The sequence below is a fragment of the Chenopodium album genome, chromosome 27 (assembly GCF_948465745.1).
Source record: "Chenopodium album chromosome 27, dcCheAlbu1.1, whole genome shotgun sequence".
NCBI lineage: Eukaryota > Viridiplantae > Streptophyta > Magnoliopsida > Caryophyllales > Amaranthaceae > Chenopodium > Chenopodium album.
In genome coordinates this window covers 12,314,133-12,338,072 of record NC_137860.1, presented here as the reverse complement: position 1 = coordinate 12,338,072, position 23,940 = coordinate 12,314,133, and the positions used below count along the sequence as shown (strand labels likewise).

Here is a 23,940-nt window from a genome sequence, read left to right as displayed (position 1 = left end):
TTTTTCACCTTTCTTATGAAATGAACTTTGTACATTGGACTTGTCTTTTGCATGATTTTCTTCCTAGGTTGTAAAGGTATGCACGGTTTGAGACTATGTTCGGTTGACTCTAGGATAGGTGTATGCTAGGGTAGTTGGTTTGAACTAGGAGGATCATGAAGCCCGATTCTACTTGTTTGTGGCATGTTGGTAGTTGCTCCCTATAGTCAATTTGGCACCATTAGTGAGTTTTTGCCACAACCTTGTGTGGTTACTTGTTTTTCTAGCCTTCAACATTCCTTGTATGAGCGTCGTGGATCCTTGACTATGCAAACCTAATCTAATAAAGCTTGATGTATGATTCTCAAACCCGAGACTAAACTATCTAGGAAGGACAAAGGCACATTTTTCGGGGTGGTATTTTTCATTTTTGTTATATTTTGTTATTTTCTTTATTTTTGGGTTTACATTTCCCTTCTTGCAACCATTTGAACATTATCCCTTCTTTCAAGCCACATCTTTAGTTATTTGACCTTTTGTTTCATTTTCTACTTTTCTTGGTTTTTGTGAAGCAATATGATCATTTGAGATGGAGTTTGTGGTGGATAAGTTGGAATTTTGGTTTTTATTAATGCGAGTTTGTGATATCATTTTCTTTGTGAATAATGGCAAATATTTGAGAAAAAGCCGTCCTACTTCAAAAAAGGCATGGACAAATAAGTTGCTTATAGAAAAAGCCGTCCGAATTAAGTAAAAGGCAAGTACATTGCAAATTCAAATAAAAAAATAACACAAAAAAAATGAAAAAAGTGAAAAATTCAAAAATATTTTGATGTATTCTTTTCTCCTTCTAAGCATTGAGGACAATGCTTCATTTTAGCTTGGGGGAGAAGCGTGTACGCTTTTTGTATATATTTCTTTGTGAGTATAGCTTCAAGTAAGCTTGGGGGTGTTGTTTTTGTTTGGTAATTTCTTGATTGTGGTGTTAAGGATTGATCACCCTTTTGCTTCACTTTTTAGGAAAATCACCAAATTTTAAATTTTAGCCTAACTTCACCCTTTATGCCTTACGTTACAACCTTGGGGAAAGACCTTTCGACCTAGATAGTTGAGTCACTATTCAGGGGAGGGCATCATGGGTCATTGCCTAAGGAAAGAGGATGCATAGTCAAGATTGTCGAGTAGCCTAAAAATAATTCTTTTTCCGGTTCCTTCGAGGAATCATTGGGATACTCACTAAGGAGAGATTTGAGACTAGTGGGGAGAACGCGGTAATATTGTTTGGGATGAACGTGGATTGTGATGTCTAGTTCCTATGCCTAGCATACTCTATGTTTCAATCAACCTTAGATATCTTGTAAAGTGCATACCTTAACTACTTGAGAAAGATTGTCATTCATTTGCATTATAGTTTTTATGTGAGTTCATTTCGCAAAGGTTTATTTTCTTTTCCTTTCTTTTATTTTCATGGTTTGCCTCATTGATGTTTGGTGGAGAGTTATGGGTCAAACTCTTAGGATACCCTTACGAGACCTCACTCGTCCTCATAGGCGACTTTGGGGTTTAAAGGGCTTGTTGTAGCTAAAAGCAACCGTGATTCCTACGACAGTGAGTCTTAGTGTATATTCTTATCTTGAGTCTTTCTTTCTCATTTTCAATAAATTTTTCATCCATTTGATCTTTCTTGCTTTGTTTTGCTCGAGGACGAGCAAAAGTTTAGCTTGGGGGAATTTGATGAGTGACATTTATGGCACTCATTTGATCTCTTTTTAGATGAATTTATTTCATTTTATTACTCTTTTCTTTAGTTTTCCTTAGTTTTATACTTATTTTCTTCATTTTATGCTTTTTGTAGTTAGTTTCTCTATTTTATGCATTTTCTAGTTTACTTGTTATTTTTCCCATTTACTTGCTTTTTATCCTTTGTTTGTAGGTTGTGATTGAGTGTCCAAGAATTCCCGAGCTTCCTCTCCATGGTCTTTCATTGTTTTTCATTCCTAATGCTTGTGCAAGGAGTTTCAAGTCAAAGGGGGATCCAAGGAGCATGCTTCAAGGCCTTGTATATGTTCTATTCATGGCTTATATTCTTCAAGAATTCCAAGGAAGTTGCTGCCTACCTTGTCCTCCATCATCATCCTTTAGGGTGTGTGCACCACTTGAGCTAGGACGAAGAGAAGAAGAGGGCTATACCCAGTTTGGTGTGGGCGCACTCGGGGCGTGTGCGGCCCCACATTAGTCGAGTGCGGCCGCACACCTGGTGCGTGCGGCCGCACCTTTCTGGGTGTGTCCCGTGCGCACTTCTCTCTCTCCTCCAAGCGCCCGCACCGGCGTGGGTCTATTTTTGGGCGTCAATACCGACCTCATCTTTGTATATATAGTTATTTCCTTCTATTTTTGGATAAGCTTGACATTAGAATTCATATTGTTAGTTTTTGATTAGATTTTAGAGAGAGAGAAACTCAAGGATTGAAGAGAGAGAAACTCATGGTTTTTGGTTGATTGTTCAAGAATTCTTCATTGTAATTGATCTTTAGATCAAAGTTTGTAAGGATCTTCTTCTTGATTTCAATACAAGTTTGATTTTAGTTGATTTCATTTGTTTTCCATATTATTGTTGATTTATTGAAGTTTGTTTGATGTTTAATTGAAGTTTCATTGAAGTTTAATTGATTGTTGATTTGATCTTTGATTTCAAATATGTTGATGATGAAATTGATGATTAGTGTAGTTTTGATCTTAATTTCTATGGCTAGTGAGTAGTTTTCTAGCTAGGGAAATGGTGAAGCATGTTTGAGTGATGGATTAGAGTAATTTGGGGATAATTGATGGAGTTGATGATATGATTAAATTTGGTTGATAATTCATGTGCATGTGTGTAATTGATTGAAGCTTGGCCATCTTTAATTGTTGCACTAGATTGCATTGTAAGCTTGCTATGATACGGACCATTGATTAGTAACTTGCAATTTCACGATTGAGGTGCCTTGTGACGTTTCCTATGTAGTGTTTAGCGTAATTGACGCTAGTTAGACCTCTAGGAGAATTATCTTGGTATGCTCTTTTGGATACATGATTGATCTTCCTTCATATCACTTGACTTAGTTGGTTTGACCTCCCAAATTACCATTCTCCATTCCAATTACATGTGGATCCATTACCCTAGTGTTTTTTATATTGATTTTATACAAGTTCTTTGCATCATTTAGCTCTAGCTCTAGTTTCCATCATATACCCCGCATTTGACTTCGGAGTAGCTTAACATAGGCAATATACATTCGACCTCCATTCCTTTAGGTTCGACCTTGACTTAGCACTACACTTCATAGGGGTTAGTTGAGTTATAAATTTTGTTAGATTGGGTGGGGTGGTAGCCCAACGACATACCATTCTTCATCCCATCAGTTTCTAGATAACCTGTTTTTGGTATTGTGTCTGTAAAAGGGTTGATTTAGAGAGAGAGAGAGAGAGAGAGAGAGAGAGAGAGAAGAAAGAGAATTCTTAATCAGAATTGGTTCATTCAAAACGGAGGTCCAAGGACACTATTTATAGGAAAATAGTCAAGAATCCGATGGAAAATAGTTAGAATTCGAAAAGGAATAAAATTCCATATTGTCACCAACGACAGGCTTCGTCGCTAGGCGATGAACTTCTCGCCAGGCACTGCACTGTAGTGCGAGGCGATGAATCTGTCGTCCGGCGGTGCAAGATGTTTTCAACACATTTTCAATATGGAATCCACTTATCAATAAAATTGAGTCATAAAATCCGTACGAAGGTTAAAATCGTATTTTAATAAAACACACTTATTTTATTCGAAGTAAAACTCGTATACATAATTATCAATCCTAACCCCACTAGGATAAAAAAGAACCTTCTAGATGATTCTAGAAGACTATAATCAATCCTACTAGCTTTAGGAATAATAATAGGCCCTCCTCTAGATCATTAGGTCGTATGTAAGAATCAAATCGGGCCCAGTTTAGTATTTTGGCCATAACTTCCTCATTATTCATCGGAATTGGGCTTATAATACATCGTTGAAATCTCTTTTCGAGCCCTATCCAACTGCACTATTATTGCACCCTTATCATGCACCAAACTAAATTGAATTGGCTATTTTCATAAAACAGAGTAGGTTTTCGAAAACAGAAAGAAAGATTTTAATAAAAACTAATTGCAACACTAGACTTTTCACACTTTCACTTCATTCGATTATAGTTCGACGCGAAAGGTATTCATCACTGTGTTTGTTTTGGGGAGACACAAATGGATGTCTACAGAGGTGTAGGACCCTATTTATAGAAAGATAGTCTGGAATTCGATACAAAAGAAATCAAGTTCCATTGGAATAAGAAAACATCCTGTCGCGAACGACAGGAGCCAGCGCCAGACAATAGGTACCAGCGCCAAGCGACAGGCTTGTCACCTTGCGCTGAGTCAGAAATAAAACGCACTTTGTACGTGAAATCCTATTCTTAATATGATTAACCAGCAAATTCCACGTTTATCAAATTAAAGTCGGGTTTATCATAAAACACTTATTTATTCCAAGTAATAAAACTCTTTAAAATATAATTATCTATCCTAATTCCATTAGAATTTTAAAGAATCATCTATATTATTCTAGAAGATTAAAGTTAGTCCTAATAACACTTTAGGAATAATAATTAATAGGCCATCCTCTAGATCATTAGGCCGCATATATATAAAATTCATTTCGGGGCCAATTTAATATTTTGGCTATAATTTCCTCATTATTCATCGAAATCGGGCTTATATTATATCGTTTGAAAGAATTTTGCAAGCCCAATCCAACTAAACTATTATAGGACCCTTATCATGGACCAAACTAAATTGGACTGGCTATTTTCATAAATAGAGTATAAAAAGAAATATTTTTAAAATAGAAAGAAAGAAAATTTTAATAAAACAACCGCATCACTAGACTTTTCACCCTTTCACTTCGTTTGATAATCAAATGACGCGAAAGGTATTCATTACTGGGTTTGGTTTTAGAGATTCCAACAGGTCAAGATTCCACAAAAGAAAATACCCCATGAAGGTTAACTTACTTTTAGTTAATTTTAGCTAACCGCGTAAAGGTTCACTCATTTTTGTCAAATGTTCCTATTTAATTTCACTTATCCGAATTAGTCTAAACATAATTTTTTTAGTGAAAATAAGGAGAATAAAACAGGCTCTAACAAAAAAATTTTAAAAGATGAATGAGATACTCCCTCCGTATTTAAATAAGTGAAACATTTCCCTTGTACACTTATGCGAGTGCAACACTTTGACTGATGATATAGTTTATTACCGATAAGTAAAAATTAAAACAATTGAACATTAGATGATATCTTTTGTTATCGGTAAGGAAAAATTATAACAATTGAATATCAATAAACTTTTCATTGAGATGATTCAAACAAGTACCAACAAGATTATATTTATTCTTATGTATAAATCACAAACACTAATCAAAGTAACTTAGATACTCATTAAATAGTGTAAAATGTCAAAACATTTAAATTAACTAATTTAAACACTGAGGGATTATATTTTCACAAAGTTTTATATGTGGCTATGTGGCTAGCCATACCGTGTGGTCAGAGTTACTTATTCAAAGGTTACACGGTTAGGGGTTATTTGGTCAGGGGTTACTCGTCAGTCATGGGTTACTCGATTAGGGGTTATTTTGTTGGTCAAGGGTTACTTGTGCAAGAATTACTTGATCAATAAGGGGTTATTCAATAAAGGGTTACTTGGTCAAGAGTTAGTCGATCATGATTTACTCAATTGGTCAGATGTTACCCATTTAGTATTTTAGTTGATGTTAGTTGGTAATACGGTGTGACCAGTCATACGGAAAACACACTAATATATTTCTCTGCCTTATAAAAAGTATGAGATTTGTAACACCCCGTCAAAAAAAAGAAGGCGAGACGTTAGCGAAAATAACGTCAAGACGGAATGTCACTCTAAGGGTTACTAAAAACTAAACAAAATAAATAAATAATGAAGAGAAAGAAATCCCTAATAATCAAATAAAACTTCCAACGAGGCAGAACAACCTCAAATTCGACTATCTCATAAAGAGAGGTAAAGACATCAAAAGATAGTCGATAAAACTCCTTGGGAACAACCTAAACACTCTGCTCTCAGCCCAGACTCAACAAACGCTACTCTTCACCTGCAAATAACATTTAGGTTCCACAATCAGTGAGGAGTAACTAGCAGTTCTCCCAAAACTTGTAGAAACACAAAGCTAATCATAGAGTAAAGCATAGAAGCATACATGAAAATAATACAACAAGTAGACAAGATAAACAACTACTTCACAATATACACAAGATAAACATGATAAGATACATAGATAGGAATACACATCCAAAACATGCAACATGATTACAATACAATACAAAACAAACATGCATGGTAAAGAAAATGAATATATTACCACATGATTATAGAGTAAGAATAAATAGCACCGAAAGCATAAGCAATAAACTCATAAAAACAATAATTAACACTTATAAAGGTTCTTTAAAGAGATTTAGAAAATGCTTGACTTGACTTAAGAAGATCTTCACAAAAGCGTAATAATATTAAAATAGAGAATTTTAACTTTTCGAAAACTGATCCATAGTGAGGCAAGCATATAAAATATGAACGCCGGTGAATCCCGCAGCCCACCATCAAAGGTTTGTCAGGGCGAACCTACAGACGATTCCGCAGCCGTCTGCGTCTGAGAATGGCCAAACTCCCAGTTTTCCTACTCGAATTCCGCAGCTCGAGTAGTTCCGGACGACAACAATTAACCTAGAAAATTACATCTCGAATTCCGCAGCCCAAGATGTTGGCATGTTCCAACCATTGAATTCCGCAGCCCAATGGTTGTCTTACACTCACGAATCATGTAAAACGGTAAAAATAATTCTTCAAAATCATCGAAACACATTTTAGGGATCATCAACCCGAATTTGAAAATACTGCAGGTCTTTACATCTAAGACCAAAATTCAATATAAATCCTTCAAAAGAGTTTAACTTCACAATTCTTCAAAATATACAAAATCATTTATAAATCATAACAAGGTGTCACTCTTATTGTCTGGATTTGGGTACGAAGCTAATTATGGTAAATTATCACAATACACTCCGTACACAACCCTTGGCGAAGCGGTGCTAAAAACAGTGTTATTCTACTTTAAAGCACAACGACGTCGACAACTTATTTAATAACCAAAAATGGCAGCAAACATACCACTTCGTTACATTTTATAAACACACTCAAATAATGCTAAAATGATAAAATAAAACTATGACATATTAATCCACATATTAGGAAATATATACATACAAGATAAGCTTAAATTCATGACTTTAACATGGTGAAAACAACATGAAAATGCAGCAGCCCCTAACAAGAATTTCAGCAGCATTTTGCACAACAAATCCACCCAAAACCAACCTTAAATCCATAATTAACCTTAGCCCATTAACATACATACTCTAGAAACATAATGGGTCGTGATAGGAAAAAGATTTGGCATAAAAAATTAGGCAATACATCACTTAAACACACTCAAATCATACTCCTCCCCAACTGAATGGCAGCAGCACCTATGCTCACACTTGACCAAATAATCTCATTCAAACTTACACAAAAACATGATAAATTAATTTAGGAATAAACCTAACATGATGCTATACCATATAAGGCACAAAAACAAACCAAATCAAGGGGAAATAAGGTTGAAACGCAATGCTCAAAGACAGAAATTACAGCAGCAATTTTGTGAGACATAGTGTACATATTATGCTTAAAACCCACCAAAAACAAATACCAATTTATGGAAACAAGTCTCAATATATTTACCACTTCAAGGCATGATTATCTAGCATAAAAACCAGAAATAAAACATGAATAAAATACCCTAATTTCTCACGCACAAAACAACAAACAAACATGAAATTCTAGCACCTTGAATTACAACGAATTTCTAATCTAAACAACTCTAATTTGCACCTAGCCTTAACCTATCCTAGCCATGATTTCTAAAGCTTGGAATAGTGCTAGTTACCTTAAATGGAGATCAAGAAAAATCAGATTACAAGAGAGGAGAATATCGTAATTTGAATCCGCTCGAGCCGCGCCGCTCCAAATCACGCCTCTTGCTACCCTTGATTGTTGGGGTTCTATGGTGTTGAGTGCTTGAATAAGAGGGTAATATATAGCAGCAATAACCCACGAAAATCTCTTGATGAATACACACAAATTTGAGAGAGTTTTAGAGGAGAAAGATGATGATAAAATGTAGCAACATTACACACCCAATACTCTTGTTTATACGTTCATTGTGAGGGGGGAAGAAGAAGAGTTTTAGGGCAGCAAATAGATAGTGATTAAGAGGGTGTAATTAGCCTTGATTGAGGTGTAATGAAGGGGGGGGGGGGTTACTAGGCTAAGTTTGTGCAGCAAATGTTGCTGCTTTTAGACGTGTGAAGGGTAAGAACAGTGGGCTTAAATGAAGCGCACCAACAAGCCTCATAATACCTAGGTTCGAGGCTTTCTTTTGGGCTTGACTGAAAGATTAGTTTAGGCTTAAGAATGTGATTAAGGAATCTAATAAACAAGTCTATCTTAATCTACTTATTCATGAAAGTTTTAAGGGAAATACCCGACCCATAGATAAATGCTAGTTGGCTCGAAACTAGATTAGAAAAGGAATGTAGCGGAAGGCATTTTAAAACGCGTTCAAAAACGATAATATAGATTTTATTATTGATATCTCAATAATAATAATGAAAATAATAATTTAAATCACAATATTGAAAATGTATATAAAGTTCATAAGTACCGAAAAGTGACATAAATAACGAAATGTAAAATCAGTAATATTATTCATTTATAATGACCTAATTAATAAACGGACATTATAATGAGTTTTATAAATAAAAGAATTAAAGAATACTTTATAAACAATACAATACCAATTTGATAAACGAGTTTACGGAATCACCCAATACAACTTTGATTATCGATATTGATATGATTGCATGTAAAACGTTTCTAAAACTCCAAAAAAAATCATTTTATACCTATTAGATTGGTAGTTTAGTCAAAGAATCACCCATGATGACCCGTATCAATCGCAATAGATTAAATATTAAAATTACATATAATTTAGTAGGACTTACTAAATTGATGCTTAAGCTTAAGGAATCACCCTGTAAGGCTATTATCAATTCAGACAAGTCAAATACATTTTAAAATGATTAAAACTCAAATATAGAACCTTTTTAAATAATAACTTTCAAACGTTATGTAAAAATACTATAATTAGAGTCTAAAAAGGTTGGGATGATCTTTAAAACAAAGAACGGTCTTAATAATTAAATTAACATTTTGATTTAGAAATTGAGATTTAAATTAGAAATTTGGCTTCATAGGTTGTAACACACATAAAAAATGGTTCGAAAATACGGGGTGTTACAAGATTACTCTTATGAATAGTGTAATGTCAATTATATCCTTCAAATAACGCATTAACATATTTACCCTTATTAATATGTAAAAGTTTTTATTATACCTCCAATAAAGTAAATTGTTTTTTTTTAATTTTTTTTTTAATTTGGCTTTTGTTAATGGTAATCATATTTTTTTACATTCTACAAAATATGCATTTACACGATTACCCTTATTAATATGTACAAGTTTTTATTTTGCCACCATTAATGTTAATTGTGTTTTATATATATAATTTGGCTTTTATTAATGTTAACTGGTGTTTTATATATATATATATATATATATAAAGAAGTATTTAGAATAATATGCGGACATTTTTGGCTCTAAAAAAAATGCAGACATTTTTGCCTCTACAAAAATTTGTTTACATATATTATGTTATCAATGTAACCAAACACAAAAAAAGCTTCCCGAACAAGACATAGTCGCGAGCCTTATCCACTCTAGTTAATCTAATATATAATTACAGAGTCACTTAACGAGAATCCTCCAAAACCCCAATGCTGAACTTTCATGCTTCTATTATTTTTTTTTTTTAAAAAAAAATAAATAAATAAAGAAATAACTACCCATCCTTATCTCAAACTTTATTTATTTATTTTAAAACTTTATTTTGAAAACAAAAAACAATAACTACACATACCACTTTACTCTTTTTTTTTTTTTTTTTTTTTTTTGTATTTTACCAAGGGACTACTACTAAGATTTCAATATGTGTGTGTGTGTGTTTTTTTCTTTTATTTGAACGTAGTATTTTACTTCCTCTTTTTTTTAGTTGACACCATTTGATTATCACGCTTGCCAACGCATGTTTTTAACGCTTAATAACTTCAATTATCAACGTTATAAAATTATAAAAACTGAATGTTAATAGAATATATATATATATATATATATATATATATATATATATATATATATATATATATATATATATATATATATATATATATATATATATATAAGTCAAACGGTGTCAACTAAAAAAAACGGAGAATGTATATGTCATGCATTAGCACGGGTATACAATTCCTTTATCAACAATTAACCATAACACTCAAAATCCCCAACTCTTCGATTATATACTTCCTCCGTTTTCTTTTACTTGCAACACTTCCCTAAAAAGGAAATGTCACAATACTTGAAACACACTATAAAAGGAAAGTTACTTTAGGGAAAAACTATACTATATCCCCTATTTAAAGCACATGGCCAACTAAATTACATTCCTAACAACCACTCATCCTCTTTTAAATATATCATGTAAGCCCCACCTTTCTTAATTACCGCCCTAAAGGGTGTGTTGCATCTAAAAGAAAACGGAGGAAGTACATTTTTTAGGAACAATTCTCTAAACAACATCCTTCTCTAATCATTAACAAAAAAAAAAAAAATACAGCACGCTTTTTGCGTGACTGGCCTCGCCGAATAACTGCTTGCAAAATATCAAAGTAACTCATACAGAATTGATGGAAGAACCCTTATGACACTAATCGAGTAACCCCTATAATACTGAACGAGTAACCTCTATAACTTTCACAAAGTAAATCTCATAATAGCTGGCCACCCATTGCGTGGCCACCGGTAAGACCTTATTGTTTTGAACTTCTGGGCAAAGTAGAGCAGGGGTCAGCAGAGCAGAGCAGAGCCGAGCTGAGTAGATTTCGACATTATTATTAATATTGTTGTTGTTGTTGTTAAGTGCATATACCATTGATTTAGGTGAGTGAAAACATAAAAATATGTGTTTCATATTTAACATATGTTAATAGTAGAAAGATAAAGACAACGGTTTACTTAATTTTATTTCACAAAAATTTTAAAATAAAATGATTTAATGAAGAATAATGATTTTACTTATCAATTTGTCTTATTCATATATTTATAACCCTAAAAATAATAATGACCTACAAAGTACTACTTGAAAACAACTCTTTTTTTTAATTCTTAAATTGTATGGATAGATTTGAAAAATAATTTAACTCAATGAACTAAAAATCAATAGCCACATAAAATGTTTCTACACATTGTGATTCGATCTAATATCAAATGTTTATAAAAGAAATTGTTATTAATTGTTATTTGTTTCGGGTTTTTTTTAGAATCCCTCAGGATACTGGTCACGCTCTGACTGGCAACGGGACTCGAACACCTGCAAAACAACGAATCTCTAGTGATCGGAGATTCGCCTTCGACGATCAAGTTAGTGACCGGAAACGGAATAAATTTAGAGAGAGAAAGTAGAGAAAAGTTGGAGCTTTTAGTGCTCTTTGTAAGGATATGTCATAATCCACCCCTCCCATCATCAATGATTGGGGTATTTATAGGGGTGGGGAATTGTGCCCTTTATGGTAAGTGACCTAGATTTTAGGACCATTGATTGGCTGTGGAATTAGTGGAGGACATGTGTTCTCTGGGGGCACCGTTTTGCGGTATTCCTAGGAGTTTGGCCCTCCTTGATGTTAGGAGGCCTTTTTGCTCTTATGTCATTCATTTATTTTCAGCTGCTCTCTTGTTGCTTATGCGTGTCATCTTCCTATTGAGACACGTGCCACCCATGTATTGTGCCACGTGTCTTCATGGGTGTGGAGCACGTATGAGGGGTGATTTTTACCCTAACATTATTATTATTATATATTTATTTTGAAATAATTATTAGAAATTATTAATTCATATTAATTCTTAATAGTTTGAATTATTAAATATTATTAATGATAATTATTATTATTAATTATTATTATGATTAATAAATATTAGTTATTATTAATATTAATAATTATTAAAATTAATTTTAATATAAATAATTATTATAATTATTCAAAATAATAAATCATTATCATAAATACAATATTAATTATTATTATTGTTATTATTAAATATTATTTGAAAAATAGAGCAGAGTATAGCAAATTTCTTTTGAGTAGAGCAGATTTCATTTGAGTAGAGCAGAGCAGAGCAAAGCAGCTCTAAAGAACAAGGCCTAAGACCATGTTCTTTTTTAAGTATAGCAGAGAACATCAGATTTCAACAGAGAAGAGAAATGTCAGCAAGCCAGAACGAGTGTTCGCTAATTAATAATACTCAGCAGCATAGCTATGGAGGCTTCAGCAAAGCAAATCAAACCCAAGTACACAACAGACAATAACAGCTTAAAAGAATAAGATTTAAGTTAACATCAAAATCAAATTCCCGTATTTTAAATATATTTTTTCTTATATTATATAATTAATATCTCTCTAATATAATACGTATCCCGTGCATTTTGCGCGGGTACATTCTAGTGAAAAATAATAATATAGCTACCTTCCAATTGAAAACTAACAATAAAGATACGAATCAAGCGTAATTAACGCTATTACCGTTAACGGGACCCACGTCAGAAACGAAGTGGTGGCAGTTATGTAAATATGCCATGAAATTATTTATTTATTTTGGTCCCCACAATAGTTTCAAGCAATGAATGCGCAACTGTGTGTAACATCCCTGGGCTTTTGGGCATTATAAAACGAGGCCACCACTTTGGGTCTGAAAAACAGAACAAACTAACACTACTACCCACTATTCACTTTCTTTCTCTTTTTCTAGGGTAGATAAAAGAAGACCATTTCTTCTTTGTTGCCCCCCAAAAAATAGAAGTGTTTGTAAATTTTTTATTTTACTCACTATACTTGCCCTCCTCTATTACTTTGTTCTCCCCTTTTTCACCTCCGCTAACTCGAGAATTTAGATTTTTACCCATAATGTGGTCGTTTAAGAAGCATTTGAGTCTCTGTTTACTAGGGGCTTTTTTAATTCTTGGGTTTGAGGAGGTTGTTGCGACGGCATTGCGCAAGAAAACCGTCGCACATTGGAAACCCGCTACCGCTACTTGGTACGGTGAACCTAATGGTGACGGCAGTGATGGTAAGTGTGCTTGCTTTACTCCAGTTATTTTAACATAAATATTGTCAATTTTCTAATGTTAATCAGTGCATTAGTTTAAATGATTCTTACTAATTGAGTATTGCGTTGATTTTTTTGTTAGTAATGTGAAAGCTCTTGTCTACTCCGTATTTCCGTTTACATTATATTCTACTCGTAAGGGTCAAGCTTAATTTCCTAGCTAATAAATTAACATACATGACTTTATGTCATAACCTTCAATAAGTATGAATTATAAAATGTTAACATTTGATAATCAATTCTACCCACATAATTGGAGGTAATTTTACATATACGGAGTACAGTGGGGGTAAATTTTCCATAGTACAAGAAATAAAATGAGACACCTAAATAAAAATGGAGTGAGATAAATCTTACTGTATTTGACTTTTTTTTTTTTTCTATTTTTTTAATTTTTTTTTGGTAGTGATTACAGACATGTTTAACTTATGGATACATATACAGAATAGTTATAGGTGATAATTATCGAATTATAACTGCAATTTTTATTGGAATTTTTTTTAATTGTTACCATCACTCAAGTATTTTCTCTTACTGTAAGCAATATTAATAAATATTTTACAGTAATTTTCTCTTTAAATGAGGTACAGACTACAGAGGAGGGAGTAAAATAATGATGGGTAGTTAGCTACCACTTCGTGAAAGAGTAAATTATCTGCTTACAGTAATTACTTGACGCTTTCTAGAATGTATTGAGCCTATTGATAAATTGTTATACTCCTCAAGGGTCTGTTCTCTTACGTTGAAATTCAGTTCAGTTCAGTTCAGTTCAGCTGTGTTCAGTTCAATTCAGCTCCTAATTTCCTTCTCTTATAAAATATTCATTTCAGTTCAGTTCAGTTCAGTTCAGCTGAGTTCAGTTCAGTTCAGTTCAGCTGAGTTTAGTCAATGAGAACAGGCCCAAAGTATGGCTAAATATTATCCACCAAAAAAATCTTTATACTTACTGCAGTATAGACGAAGTGTTATTAGTAGTTTATACTTTATATTACATTATCGAGGTGATTATTGATTTTTTTTAATCTAAAACTAATTAAAATTTTCTTAGGCAAGTACAATCTGCTTAATTAAGATGATACACGAGATAACTAGTGAATAACAAAGACGGAAAAATTGATGCAGGTGGGGCATGCGGGTACGGATCATTAGTAGATGTAAGACCATTTAAGGCACGTGTCGGTGCGGTTAGCCCGATCTTATTCAAAAATGGAGAAGGTTGTGGGGCCTGTTATAAGGTCAAGTGTTTGGATAGTGAAATTTGTTCGAGGAGAGCCGTTACTGTTGTCATTACTGATGAGTGCCCTGGTGGTTATTGCTCCGGTGGAAATACCCATTTTGACCTCAGTGGTGCTGCCTTCGGTCGCTTAGCCGTTGCCGGTGAAGGTGGTCAGATTAGAAACCGCGGGGTCATTAATGTCATTTACCGAAGGTAGCTTTCTTTCTTCTCTTTTTATTTGTTGTCATGTTGAGTTTTGTAGTGATGTGTCTTTTTCGGTCAGTTATATAATAGCGGTTTAAGGATGTTAAATGAAAGCGGTTTGTTCACTTAACACGTCATCATTACACAAATCTCTTCGTTAACAAATTTTTCATCAACAACAGATAAACTTATTTACAAGTTTATGTAGGGGACCTACTATCAATACAACTCATTAAATTCATCGTACAATTTTTTTTACTTAAAAAAAAAAAGAGAAAAGACTCAAATTTTGCCAACTAAGCAAATACAAACCGGTTTGTCTATACAAATCTCTCCACAACAAACCTCAACCCAACAACAATAGGTTTGTGAACAAACCTCTAAATTGTTTCCACAAATCTCTCCACAAACCTCTTATTGCTATTGCCCTTAGGACTCAATGCTCTTCGTGTATAAATATTACTTAAATAAGTTAATGGAAAATTTTATTTAATTTTGAGATTCTCATATCTTCCCGCTCTTCTTTAAATCGTTGACTTGCGGAACTGGACTAACTTAACATGTGAAAAGTGCTGGTAGGAATATTCATCTTATCTTTAAAAAACATTAAAATTATACACTTTATTTTTACTTGTCTAATGTTGGTTTAAGTTATACTTCTACTCCGTATTATAATAGCCAATAGGGGCAGATTTGGGAAGTGAGTTATGTAATTTTGTTCTCATTTGCTTTGGCTTTTTTGACCGGAAGCTTTCTGACGTCTATTATTTTTTTGACTATTTGACTGCATTGAGATTACCCTGTTTAGTATACTCGCTGTTGACTGTTCAAGGGCGATCCAAAATTTTTTTATTAGATCGGGCCACTGTTATAAAGAGAAGGGGAAGTAAAAAAATATGTGCAAACAAGAGAAATTGATTGACCTCCCAAATATATGTAACAAATAACTAACCAACTATAGCCGACTATAAAACAAAAATATTTGTACAAGGTTTTTTTTATTTATATAATATCAAAAATTTGGGCATTGGGGAGAGCCAAGGTTCGGGTAGTCCCCCCCTGGATCCGTCTATGACTGTTCTATTAGAGCTTATTCAAAGGGACATGTAAACGATGAGTAAGAGTGTAATTGCACAAAATATACATTTTGATTTTAGAGGAGTATCATTGAGTAATCAATAGTAGTATCATTGGGTGATTAAATAGTATCATTGAATATTCTAGTGATACAATATATATACATATATATGTATGTATCCTATAGCTTAGTGCTATATATGCATTATAAGTGGTACTAATTACATGCATACATAATATCACTAAATAGTCAATACAGAGTATTATTATATAAACTTTCAATGGTACAATTAAAAGTGATCCTACACATCTTTCTCTTTCTTCCTTTCTCTTTTTTTTCATGTAATTTTAAATATTTCAGTATTTGTTATGGATTTACACTGCATTAGTATTTCCTCCCGTAATTTTGTTGCTAACTGACTGAAAATTTGTTTTGGAAACTTGTTACATACTTGAACTTCGTACGAAGTGTAAATTATCATTATTATTATACTTCCTATTATATGTATAAATTTTTTTTATTGATTCAGATTCCAAATATTTTCATTATTATTATACGAGTACTTCCTATTATATGTAAATTTTTTATATTGATTCAGATTCCAAATATCGTTAAGGGGTAAAATAGTAAACTAATGAAATTTTTTGTTCTCATTCAAAAAGGTGAAAAACTATGGTCATATCATTTTATGTTAGTGTGTGACCACTGACCAAAGTCTTTGTCTCACTATATTATAATCACTCAATTGTTACTTAGTAATGCTAATTTTTAATTATATACACACCTACTAAGTCATATTAAGCTGTTGACTAATGCTTTTTTCTTCGTCCTATAACGCAAGTAGTTTATAATTGTAAAGTTTTTATTTATTTATTTTATTATTATTTTTTTTTTTTACAGAACAAATTAAATGATTATTTTTTTTTTAACAACGTTACGGCTAATTATTTCGTGCTTAAATATATTTCTGACTTAAGTTTCTATTAAAATTATAGGACACCTTGTAAATATCCTGGAAAGAAGGTAGCCTTCCATGTAAACGAAGGCTCGACTAATTATTGGCTTTCTCTTTTGGTGGAGTTCGAAGATGGAGATGGTGATGTAGGTTCAATGCACATAAGAGAGGTAATGTGTTCATGCGTCACTTCATACTTTCCTATAATAATAATTATTATAACAATAATAATGCCTCGTTTTTCATTTTTTATTCAATACTAATTATGATTGTTAATAAAATGTAGCGAGAGATTTGTTTGTTTACAAATTCCTAGCTACTACTAACCTGGTCTGATCATTTAATAGACATGATAAACGATACTTAACATACAAACAGGGTTAAAGCTTTTTTTTTTTGTTGGGTGTGACTCGTGTGAGTGTGTGTACAGTGTTAAAGTTAAAATAATGAAGTATGTAATGAGAAACTACGAAGTAGAATAAAGTTTCTAATTTTGAGTTCAAAAGATGCATTTTAAAAGATAATTTGTTAGTGGCTCACTAGTTCACATCAAAAAAGTTGTATATTTTAATCTTTGGTGCCTAAAAAGCACTGAACAAAAGCAGTGGAAATCTCTGAAGGAAATATCTTTTCATTTCTAGTAGAATAATTTTCATGAAAGATTATAAAAAAAAAGTAGCTTTGTGTAATACATAATTAATATAATCCCAATTATCACGGAACAAAGTTTGTAATTCCACCACCTTTCAAAAAAAAAAACAAAAAAGTTTGTAATTCCACCAAATCAACGTTCTCAAGCTACAATTAATATAAGGAGTAATTAAAGAAAATTAGTAAAATAAAAGTATAGTTGTTCAGAAGATGAATTAAATTTGTCAGTTTTGGTCGTGACAAAGTGTAAATGCGCAGTGTGCGCAATAGAGTGTGTATCATGCTTGCTTAGGCTTTAAATGCTTGACCCTCTTTGCTAAAGGTTCTCAGTGCTAGAACATGCAAAAGGACCCTACTTTTTTGTGCGACTTCTTACATCAAAGCATCACTTTTTATTTCGAACAAATAATACCTCCAGTTCAAATTATTCGCAACTTTTGAATATTTCATATCTCACAAATAATACCCTAAAGTTGCGAAATAATTTAGACCGGAGGTAGTAATTGTTTAAACATATAAGTACAAGTATATATATTACTATGAAGTAAATAAAATTTTACATAGTAATAACGTTTAATACTTCTTATGAGTTATGACCTATATTACTACTCATGTTTCCATGTCTGACACGGGTACGTGTTCAAGTATCTAATGTCCTAATCATGTTCGAGCTATGACATATGAATGATGTAAATGTCAAATTGTCTCTTTAAAACTCCGTCCTTTCATTTATAAATCTTTTGTTTTTTCATTGTGTTTGAAAATTATGTACAAACTCCCCATGTAGTATACAGATTTGTTATGAAGGTGTATCTAATTGTTTAATTACTAATGATTTCTGGATCAAATGTAGCCTTTGATTAATATAATAACATAATCTAGGTAGCTAATTAATTAGTGTAATGACCTAGCTCATGTGCATCATTATTAATATAACCAAGTCGTGTTCGCGACTTGATTAATAAACTAAGCTTTCCCATAACTATTCAAATGATCAGTTTCAAAGAAGCCGAAAATTGCCACTATGTCTGACGAAAGTATTTGATTTCTAATGTAAACAATGAAATGATGGCTTCTTAATCCATTAAGTTTAATTTTATTGATTAAGAAGCCCTCGAGAGAAATTACTTATCTAAGTTATTTTCCCAAAAGTTCCAATATACCTAATAAAGATTTACCCTAAAGCATCATCTCAAGTAGTTTTCTAGAAAGTGCATAGTAATGAAATATAGAGAGACAAAAGAACTAGCTACAAATAAGGTTTTCATGATGCACCATCAAATGTCTTCACTAGAAAAAAAATGGCATAATAATGAGTCAAAAAATTATAGTACTAAATTAGAGCAACTCCAATGGTTACAGTTAGGGACTTGTTTGCAATTACAATAATTCTCTAGCTATTAGCTTGACCATTGGAGCTAGAAAACTTAATTAGTTTGGCTAAGCAAATTAGCTTTGCCAAGCTAATTTGCTTGGGAATTAAACTTGCCAAAATGAAAATGCTCATTGCACCAATTAAGCTCTTTATATGTATTTTCTATCCAACAAATTCAACAACTACTACCTAAACTAATAGCTAGCCATTGGAGCAAAGAGTAACTAAAATGAAATTTAGCTTAAAAGCTTATGTGGCATGAAAAGCTAATTGTCAAATTAGCTTGCCATTGAAATTGCTCTTAAGCATCCTACCTTTACTTTTGAACTTGACGTAATTTTCCATAAATAAATAATCTCTATGGAAAAATGGGATGATTTAACATGAGTTAGGTAGATTATTCATTGCCTATATTGTACATGATTAGAATTGTGAATCCAATTGTAGCAAAATTATTCTTTCTTGAGGTTCAAATTTGGGAATGTCTCAATGTCATGTAAATGTATTTTATTTCAACTCATCACATACTCACATTGGCAACATACTCACATTAGTAACATACTATATATGACTTAACTTTTTTGAAAAAAATATGTACACACCATGTATGAATGAGGATATTTTTACTACGATCATTTAAAATATGACTATCGTATTATCTTAATATTAAATTGTTTCATGATAATTTAATTTTCTTGAAAATTAATTCACATAATTTTCCAAAGGAAAATTTGATTTAAATAATCCAACCTTTCACGTATTTAATTTTAATAATCCAACCTTTTGATTATTCTATAATAATCCAAGCTTTAGGGTGTCTTCTTTTTTATTAGGCCAAACAGGTCACCTAACCTAAAACAGCAGGTCACCTGGCACGTGTTGCGTTTTAATTTGTCCAAAAAAAAAAAAAAAATTAAAAAAAAAACTCAACTTTTAAAAAAAAAAAAAAAAAAAAAAAAAAATCTTTTTTCCTCTTTCTTCTTCTTCCCTTTACCCCTTCATGAATTCAGACCTCAATCCCATTTCCGTCGAGCTCCCCTCGCTGCCCCTTTTTCCCTTTCCCGTCACCCCTTCCCTGCTAACCTCCCTTTACCACTTGCCCTTCCTCATTCCTTCCCCTAACACCTCCAAACCACTTTCCTTTACCTTCCCTTCTCGAATTCCGGCCACCTTTCCAAAAATCTTATCAAATTCCAGCCACCCCATCCACGCGTATCTCACCCTCGAAACCCCGCGCACCCTCCCTCGACACCAGGAAACTCGGCCCTTCCCTATCCCCTCTTCTCGATTGTCGATTGTTAGATTTCGGCTGTTTTTTGTTCTTCTGGGTTGAGACAAGGATTTGCAGAAATCTGAAAATAGGATTGATTTGTTTGTTTCTAATTTGTAAGTGGTGTTGTTTATTTTCAATTGGAAAGTCAAAGTTGTTATCTTGATTTGCAAAAACCAAGGAATGATCTTGGTTAGTTTTCTGAAAAATTGAATCTTGGGAATTTTAATTTGGAGGTTGGTTCGTTATTGTGGGAGAGAAGGAATTTGAGTTGTTTTGGGAATTTTTATGGAAGTAATCAATCAATGGCAAATTTTAAAGAGGGTGAGCACTTGCATTGGGGTGAGGGGAGGGAGATCGGCAGTAGGGGGTGGGGGTGGTCGGAGAAGGGGACGGTGAAGGTGATGGTGAAGGTGAAGGGAAAGGAGGAGGAAGGTTGGGATTTGGGAATAATTTTTTTTATTTTCTTTTTAATATTTTTTTATGTTAAAAAATTGAAAGGAAAAAAAGGTTACCTGAAGAACAGGTAGAAGGTCATTTTGGCCTAGTAAAATAGAACACCCCCAAAGCTTGGATTATTGTAGAATAATCAAAAGGTTGGATTATTAAAAATAAATACGTTAAAGGTTGGATTATTTAAATCAAATTTTCCTTTTCCAAATTAAACTATTAAAGAAACATGGTATGATTAAGTCCATTATACAAGACTTACTATTGAGTATTTTACCACCTATATGGCTCCATACCACTGTAATATCCTAATCTATGTTTGATAAAAAATGTGAGAGCCTTTTTGTCAAACGAGCTTAGTAAAATGACACGGAGGAGTAGTATTGCTTCTGCATTCTGTTATGTTAGAATATGTTATATTTGTACGAATGAGCCTTTTTCTTTTTCTTCTTTTGTACCAACACATTTGGTTTATCATTACTCTCTATTTGAACTCAAGCATGAGTCTTTTTTCGAACAACGTATCATATGCATCATCCAAAACCTTAGTTTGATGTTATTTTCGAACGATGTTATTCGTTATAAGCTCTTTCTGCTAGTACTTGTAATTATAAGAGTTGGAGCTAAAAGCAAACATGTGAGTGTCTTTGATTGATATTGGCAGGCAACATCAAGTGAGTGGATTGAAATGACGCATTTGTGGGGAGCAAATTGGTGCATAATTGGGGGACCTTTGAAGGGCCCATTTTCTGTTAAATTGACAACACTTTCAACGGGAAGAACCCTCTCAACTAGGGACGTCATTCCACAGAATTGGTCACCGACAGCCACTTATACTTCTCGCCTTAACTTCCTTCCCTAACTATCGTGATCCATTATTGCGAAACTGTCTCATACAAGACCTTGCCTTTCGAAGGATTGTGCATTCAACATTCATATGGGATGGTGTACATGCAACTAAATATCGTGTTTCATTATTGTCTGTCTTTTTTTTATTTTTTTTTTTGAAAGAAAGATGAAAAGTAGCATCCGATGCTCTTTCATTTTTCTTTGGTTATCCTCTCAAAGTCTTTGCAATTGATGCTTCTTTCTAGTAGGGTGATCTGGAAGGGTTTGAAGGGAGCCCTCTCCTAAAGTAGGAGAGAGAGCGACAGCATGTGAGTCTTCGTTGTATGATACTATATAGCTGTAAGTTTGTGAGTTATTTATTCATGTTGTGTTTGTGTTTTTTTAATCATGAATGAGTAGCTTCAAGTTCAAATGTAAGTTGTGATTATGGATGAAAAATATAATATGTAAGACTATTTACAAAAGGGTATACCCCTTTGTTTTTATATTGAAAATTTCATCATTTTAGATGTTATTGTCTTATTGACCTCTTTTCTTCATTTGTAGTTTTTTTTATGGTGACCCACTAATTTTCTTTATAGCACACAATTTAGAAACAAATTAAGATACTACCTCCGTTATATTTTAGACCTTCTGCAACAGTGAGACTTGAGGGAGTTTCTTAAGAGAGTATTTTTTTGCAAAGGATACCAATAAGTTGGATCTAAACTACGGGTCAAAAAAAAAAAGTTGGATCTAAACTTAGCACTCCAAACTAAGAAGGCTCGGAGCTTGATAGATTGGACAACATTCGGCTTGCCCGAACTGGGAAAGAGAAAAGCCATTTGGCAAGTTCGGTAGATGGAACCAAAAAGACATTTTCAGATGCTTGCCTTTACATCAAACAAAAGAAAAATCAACAACCATCTGAATCGGCGTCAATGTTGAGTTACTCAGACACCTTCAAGATTACCTCGATGAGGTATTTTCAATTTGTACACGAAAGTCAGTTAGGCGGTGCATCCGTCCATACTGGCCCTCATGTTATTGGCTCGGCTCAGTACATGCCCCAACAGTCGTACAGGTTGCCTGCCAACCTTACATTTAACCTACCCTCTTTTGAGGTCAAACGACATATAATGTATTGCCACTAGAGTGGCAGCTCCGGCTGCTGAAACTTGGAGAACAACCTTCCGCGTTCTCCAGGGAAATAACAAAGGCGGCTCAGCCGGCCAAGGTTAAAAATGTTTTTGTAGGTACCTATGATGGTACCACCAACCTTGAAGATCACCTCATGGCTTAATGATGCCGCGTGGTGTCGATGCTTCTCGACCGCCCAACAATGGTTCGATAATTTGCCAGCTAGTTGCATCAACAGTTTCAGAATGTTTGCGTTCCTGTTTGCTTCCAACTTTTCTATGAATATCCCCGCCAAGAAAACAAGTCTCAACTTGTTCGTGGAGCAGCAGGGAGATAGAGAGGGCCTACGCTCATATATCAGGCGGTTCAATTTGGTGAGAATTCGAATACAAGGACTGTCTGACGATGTAGCTTACGTAAACTTCTAACAAGGTTTGAAGGACGGGTCAACTTTTAAGTTTGACCTCGGCAGAAAAAGAGAGTCTTTACTCTCCAAGAAGCGCTGATGGAGGTGGAAGCCTATATACCGAAGACTGAGCTTTGTTCCTCCAGTAAACAATCAGACTCCAAGAAGCCTGATAAACAAAAAAAGATTCGCCAAACTCAGTCGGCTCAGAAATCTAAAGAGAGCAAGAATAGAGAAGAAATATGGGCGGTTGACGATTTTGACCAGCCGTCCCAGAAGAAGAAAGAGTTTAAATCGTACTTCCCAAATTACAAGTTTAACATTGACTACTACTCCATCCTCATGGAGATAAAAGATCAGGTGACCATAGAGAATCCCGCTGCAATTAATGGCTACGCCCAAAACCGTACTTCCCAAAGTACGAGTTTAACAATGACTACTACTCCATCCTCATGGAGATAAAAGATCAGGTGACCATAGAAAATCCCGCTGCAATGAATGGGTACGCCCAAAATCGGAACAAAAACAAATACTCCCACTTCATTGAGGATATAGGCCATGACACCGACGACTGCTATAGCCTTAAGCGGCTATTGGACCGTCTGGCTGATAAGGGGGTGTTAATATCATACACACTACTACAGAAATTTGAAAAAGGACCCCCTAATTATAGAACCGTTATCTTAACTAACGTGTATGTTTGATGTAAGAGATCCTTTAATAGAGATAACGGGTCTCTTATAAGCCCTTGGGCCCACAGCTTTGTTGAGAAGAGTGAGATAAGAAACCCGTCGTAAGAGCAACGGGTCTCTTACCTTCTTTTTTACTTCTCATTATTTACGGGTGTATGTAGTGCCATCTTTTTGGCTCAATCTCTCTACTCTACATCTCTTTCTATCTCACCGACATTCCTTT

At 33.6% G+C, this 23,940-nt stretch overlaps 1 protein-coding gene across 1 annotated transcript; it reads left to right on the top strand.

Annotated features, from left to right (window-relative positions):
- Positions 1–13,050: 13,050 nt before the first annotated feature.
- LOC145620548 (expansin-B3-like) lies at positions 13,051–21,987 on the top strand. The gene is made up of 4 exons (XM_081675240.1): positions 13,051–13,413; positions 14,575–14,881; positions 16,946–17,075; positions 21,316–21,987. The coding sequence occupies exons 1-4, from the start codon at positions 13,251–13,253 to the stop codon at positions 21,511–21,513; spliced, it is 798 nt and encodes a 265-aa protein (XP_081531366.1). The 5' UTR covers positions 13,051–13,250; the 3' UTR covers positions 21,514–21,987.
- Positions 21,988–23,940: the final 1,953 nt, after the last annotated feature.

What these genes read in the sequence shown, in the direction of transcription:
- LOC145620548 (XM_081675240.1), top strand. Translation starts at nt 13,251, where the DNA reads ATGTGGTCGTTTAAGAAGCATTTGAGTCTCTGTTTACTAGGGGCTTTT. An exon ending in ATTAATGTCATTTACCGAAG is followed by an intron (nt 14,882 to 16,945) that starts GTAGCTTTCTTT and finishes TTAAAATTATAG; the next exon opens with GACACCTTGTAAATATCCTG. An exon ending in GTTCAATGCACATAAGAGAG is followed by an intron (nt 17,076 to 21,315) that starts GTAATGTGTTCA and finishes TGATATTGGCAG; the next exon opens with GCAACATCAAGTGAGTGGAT.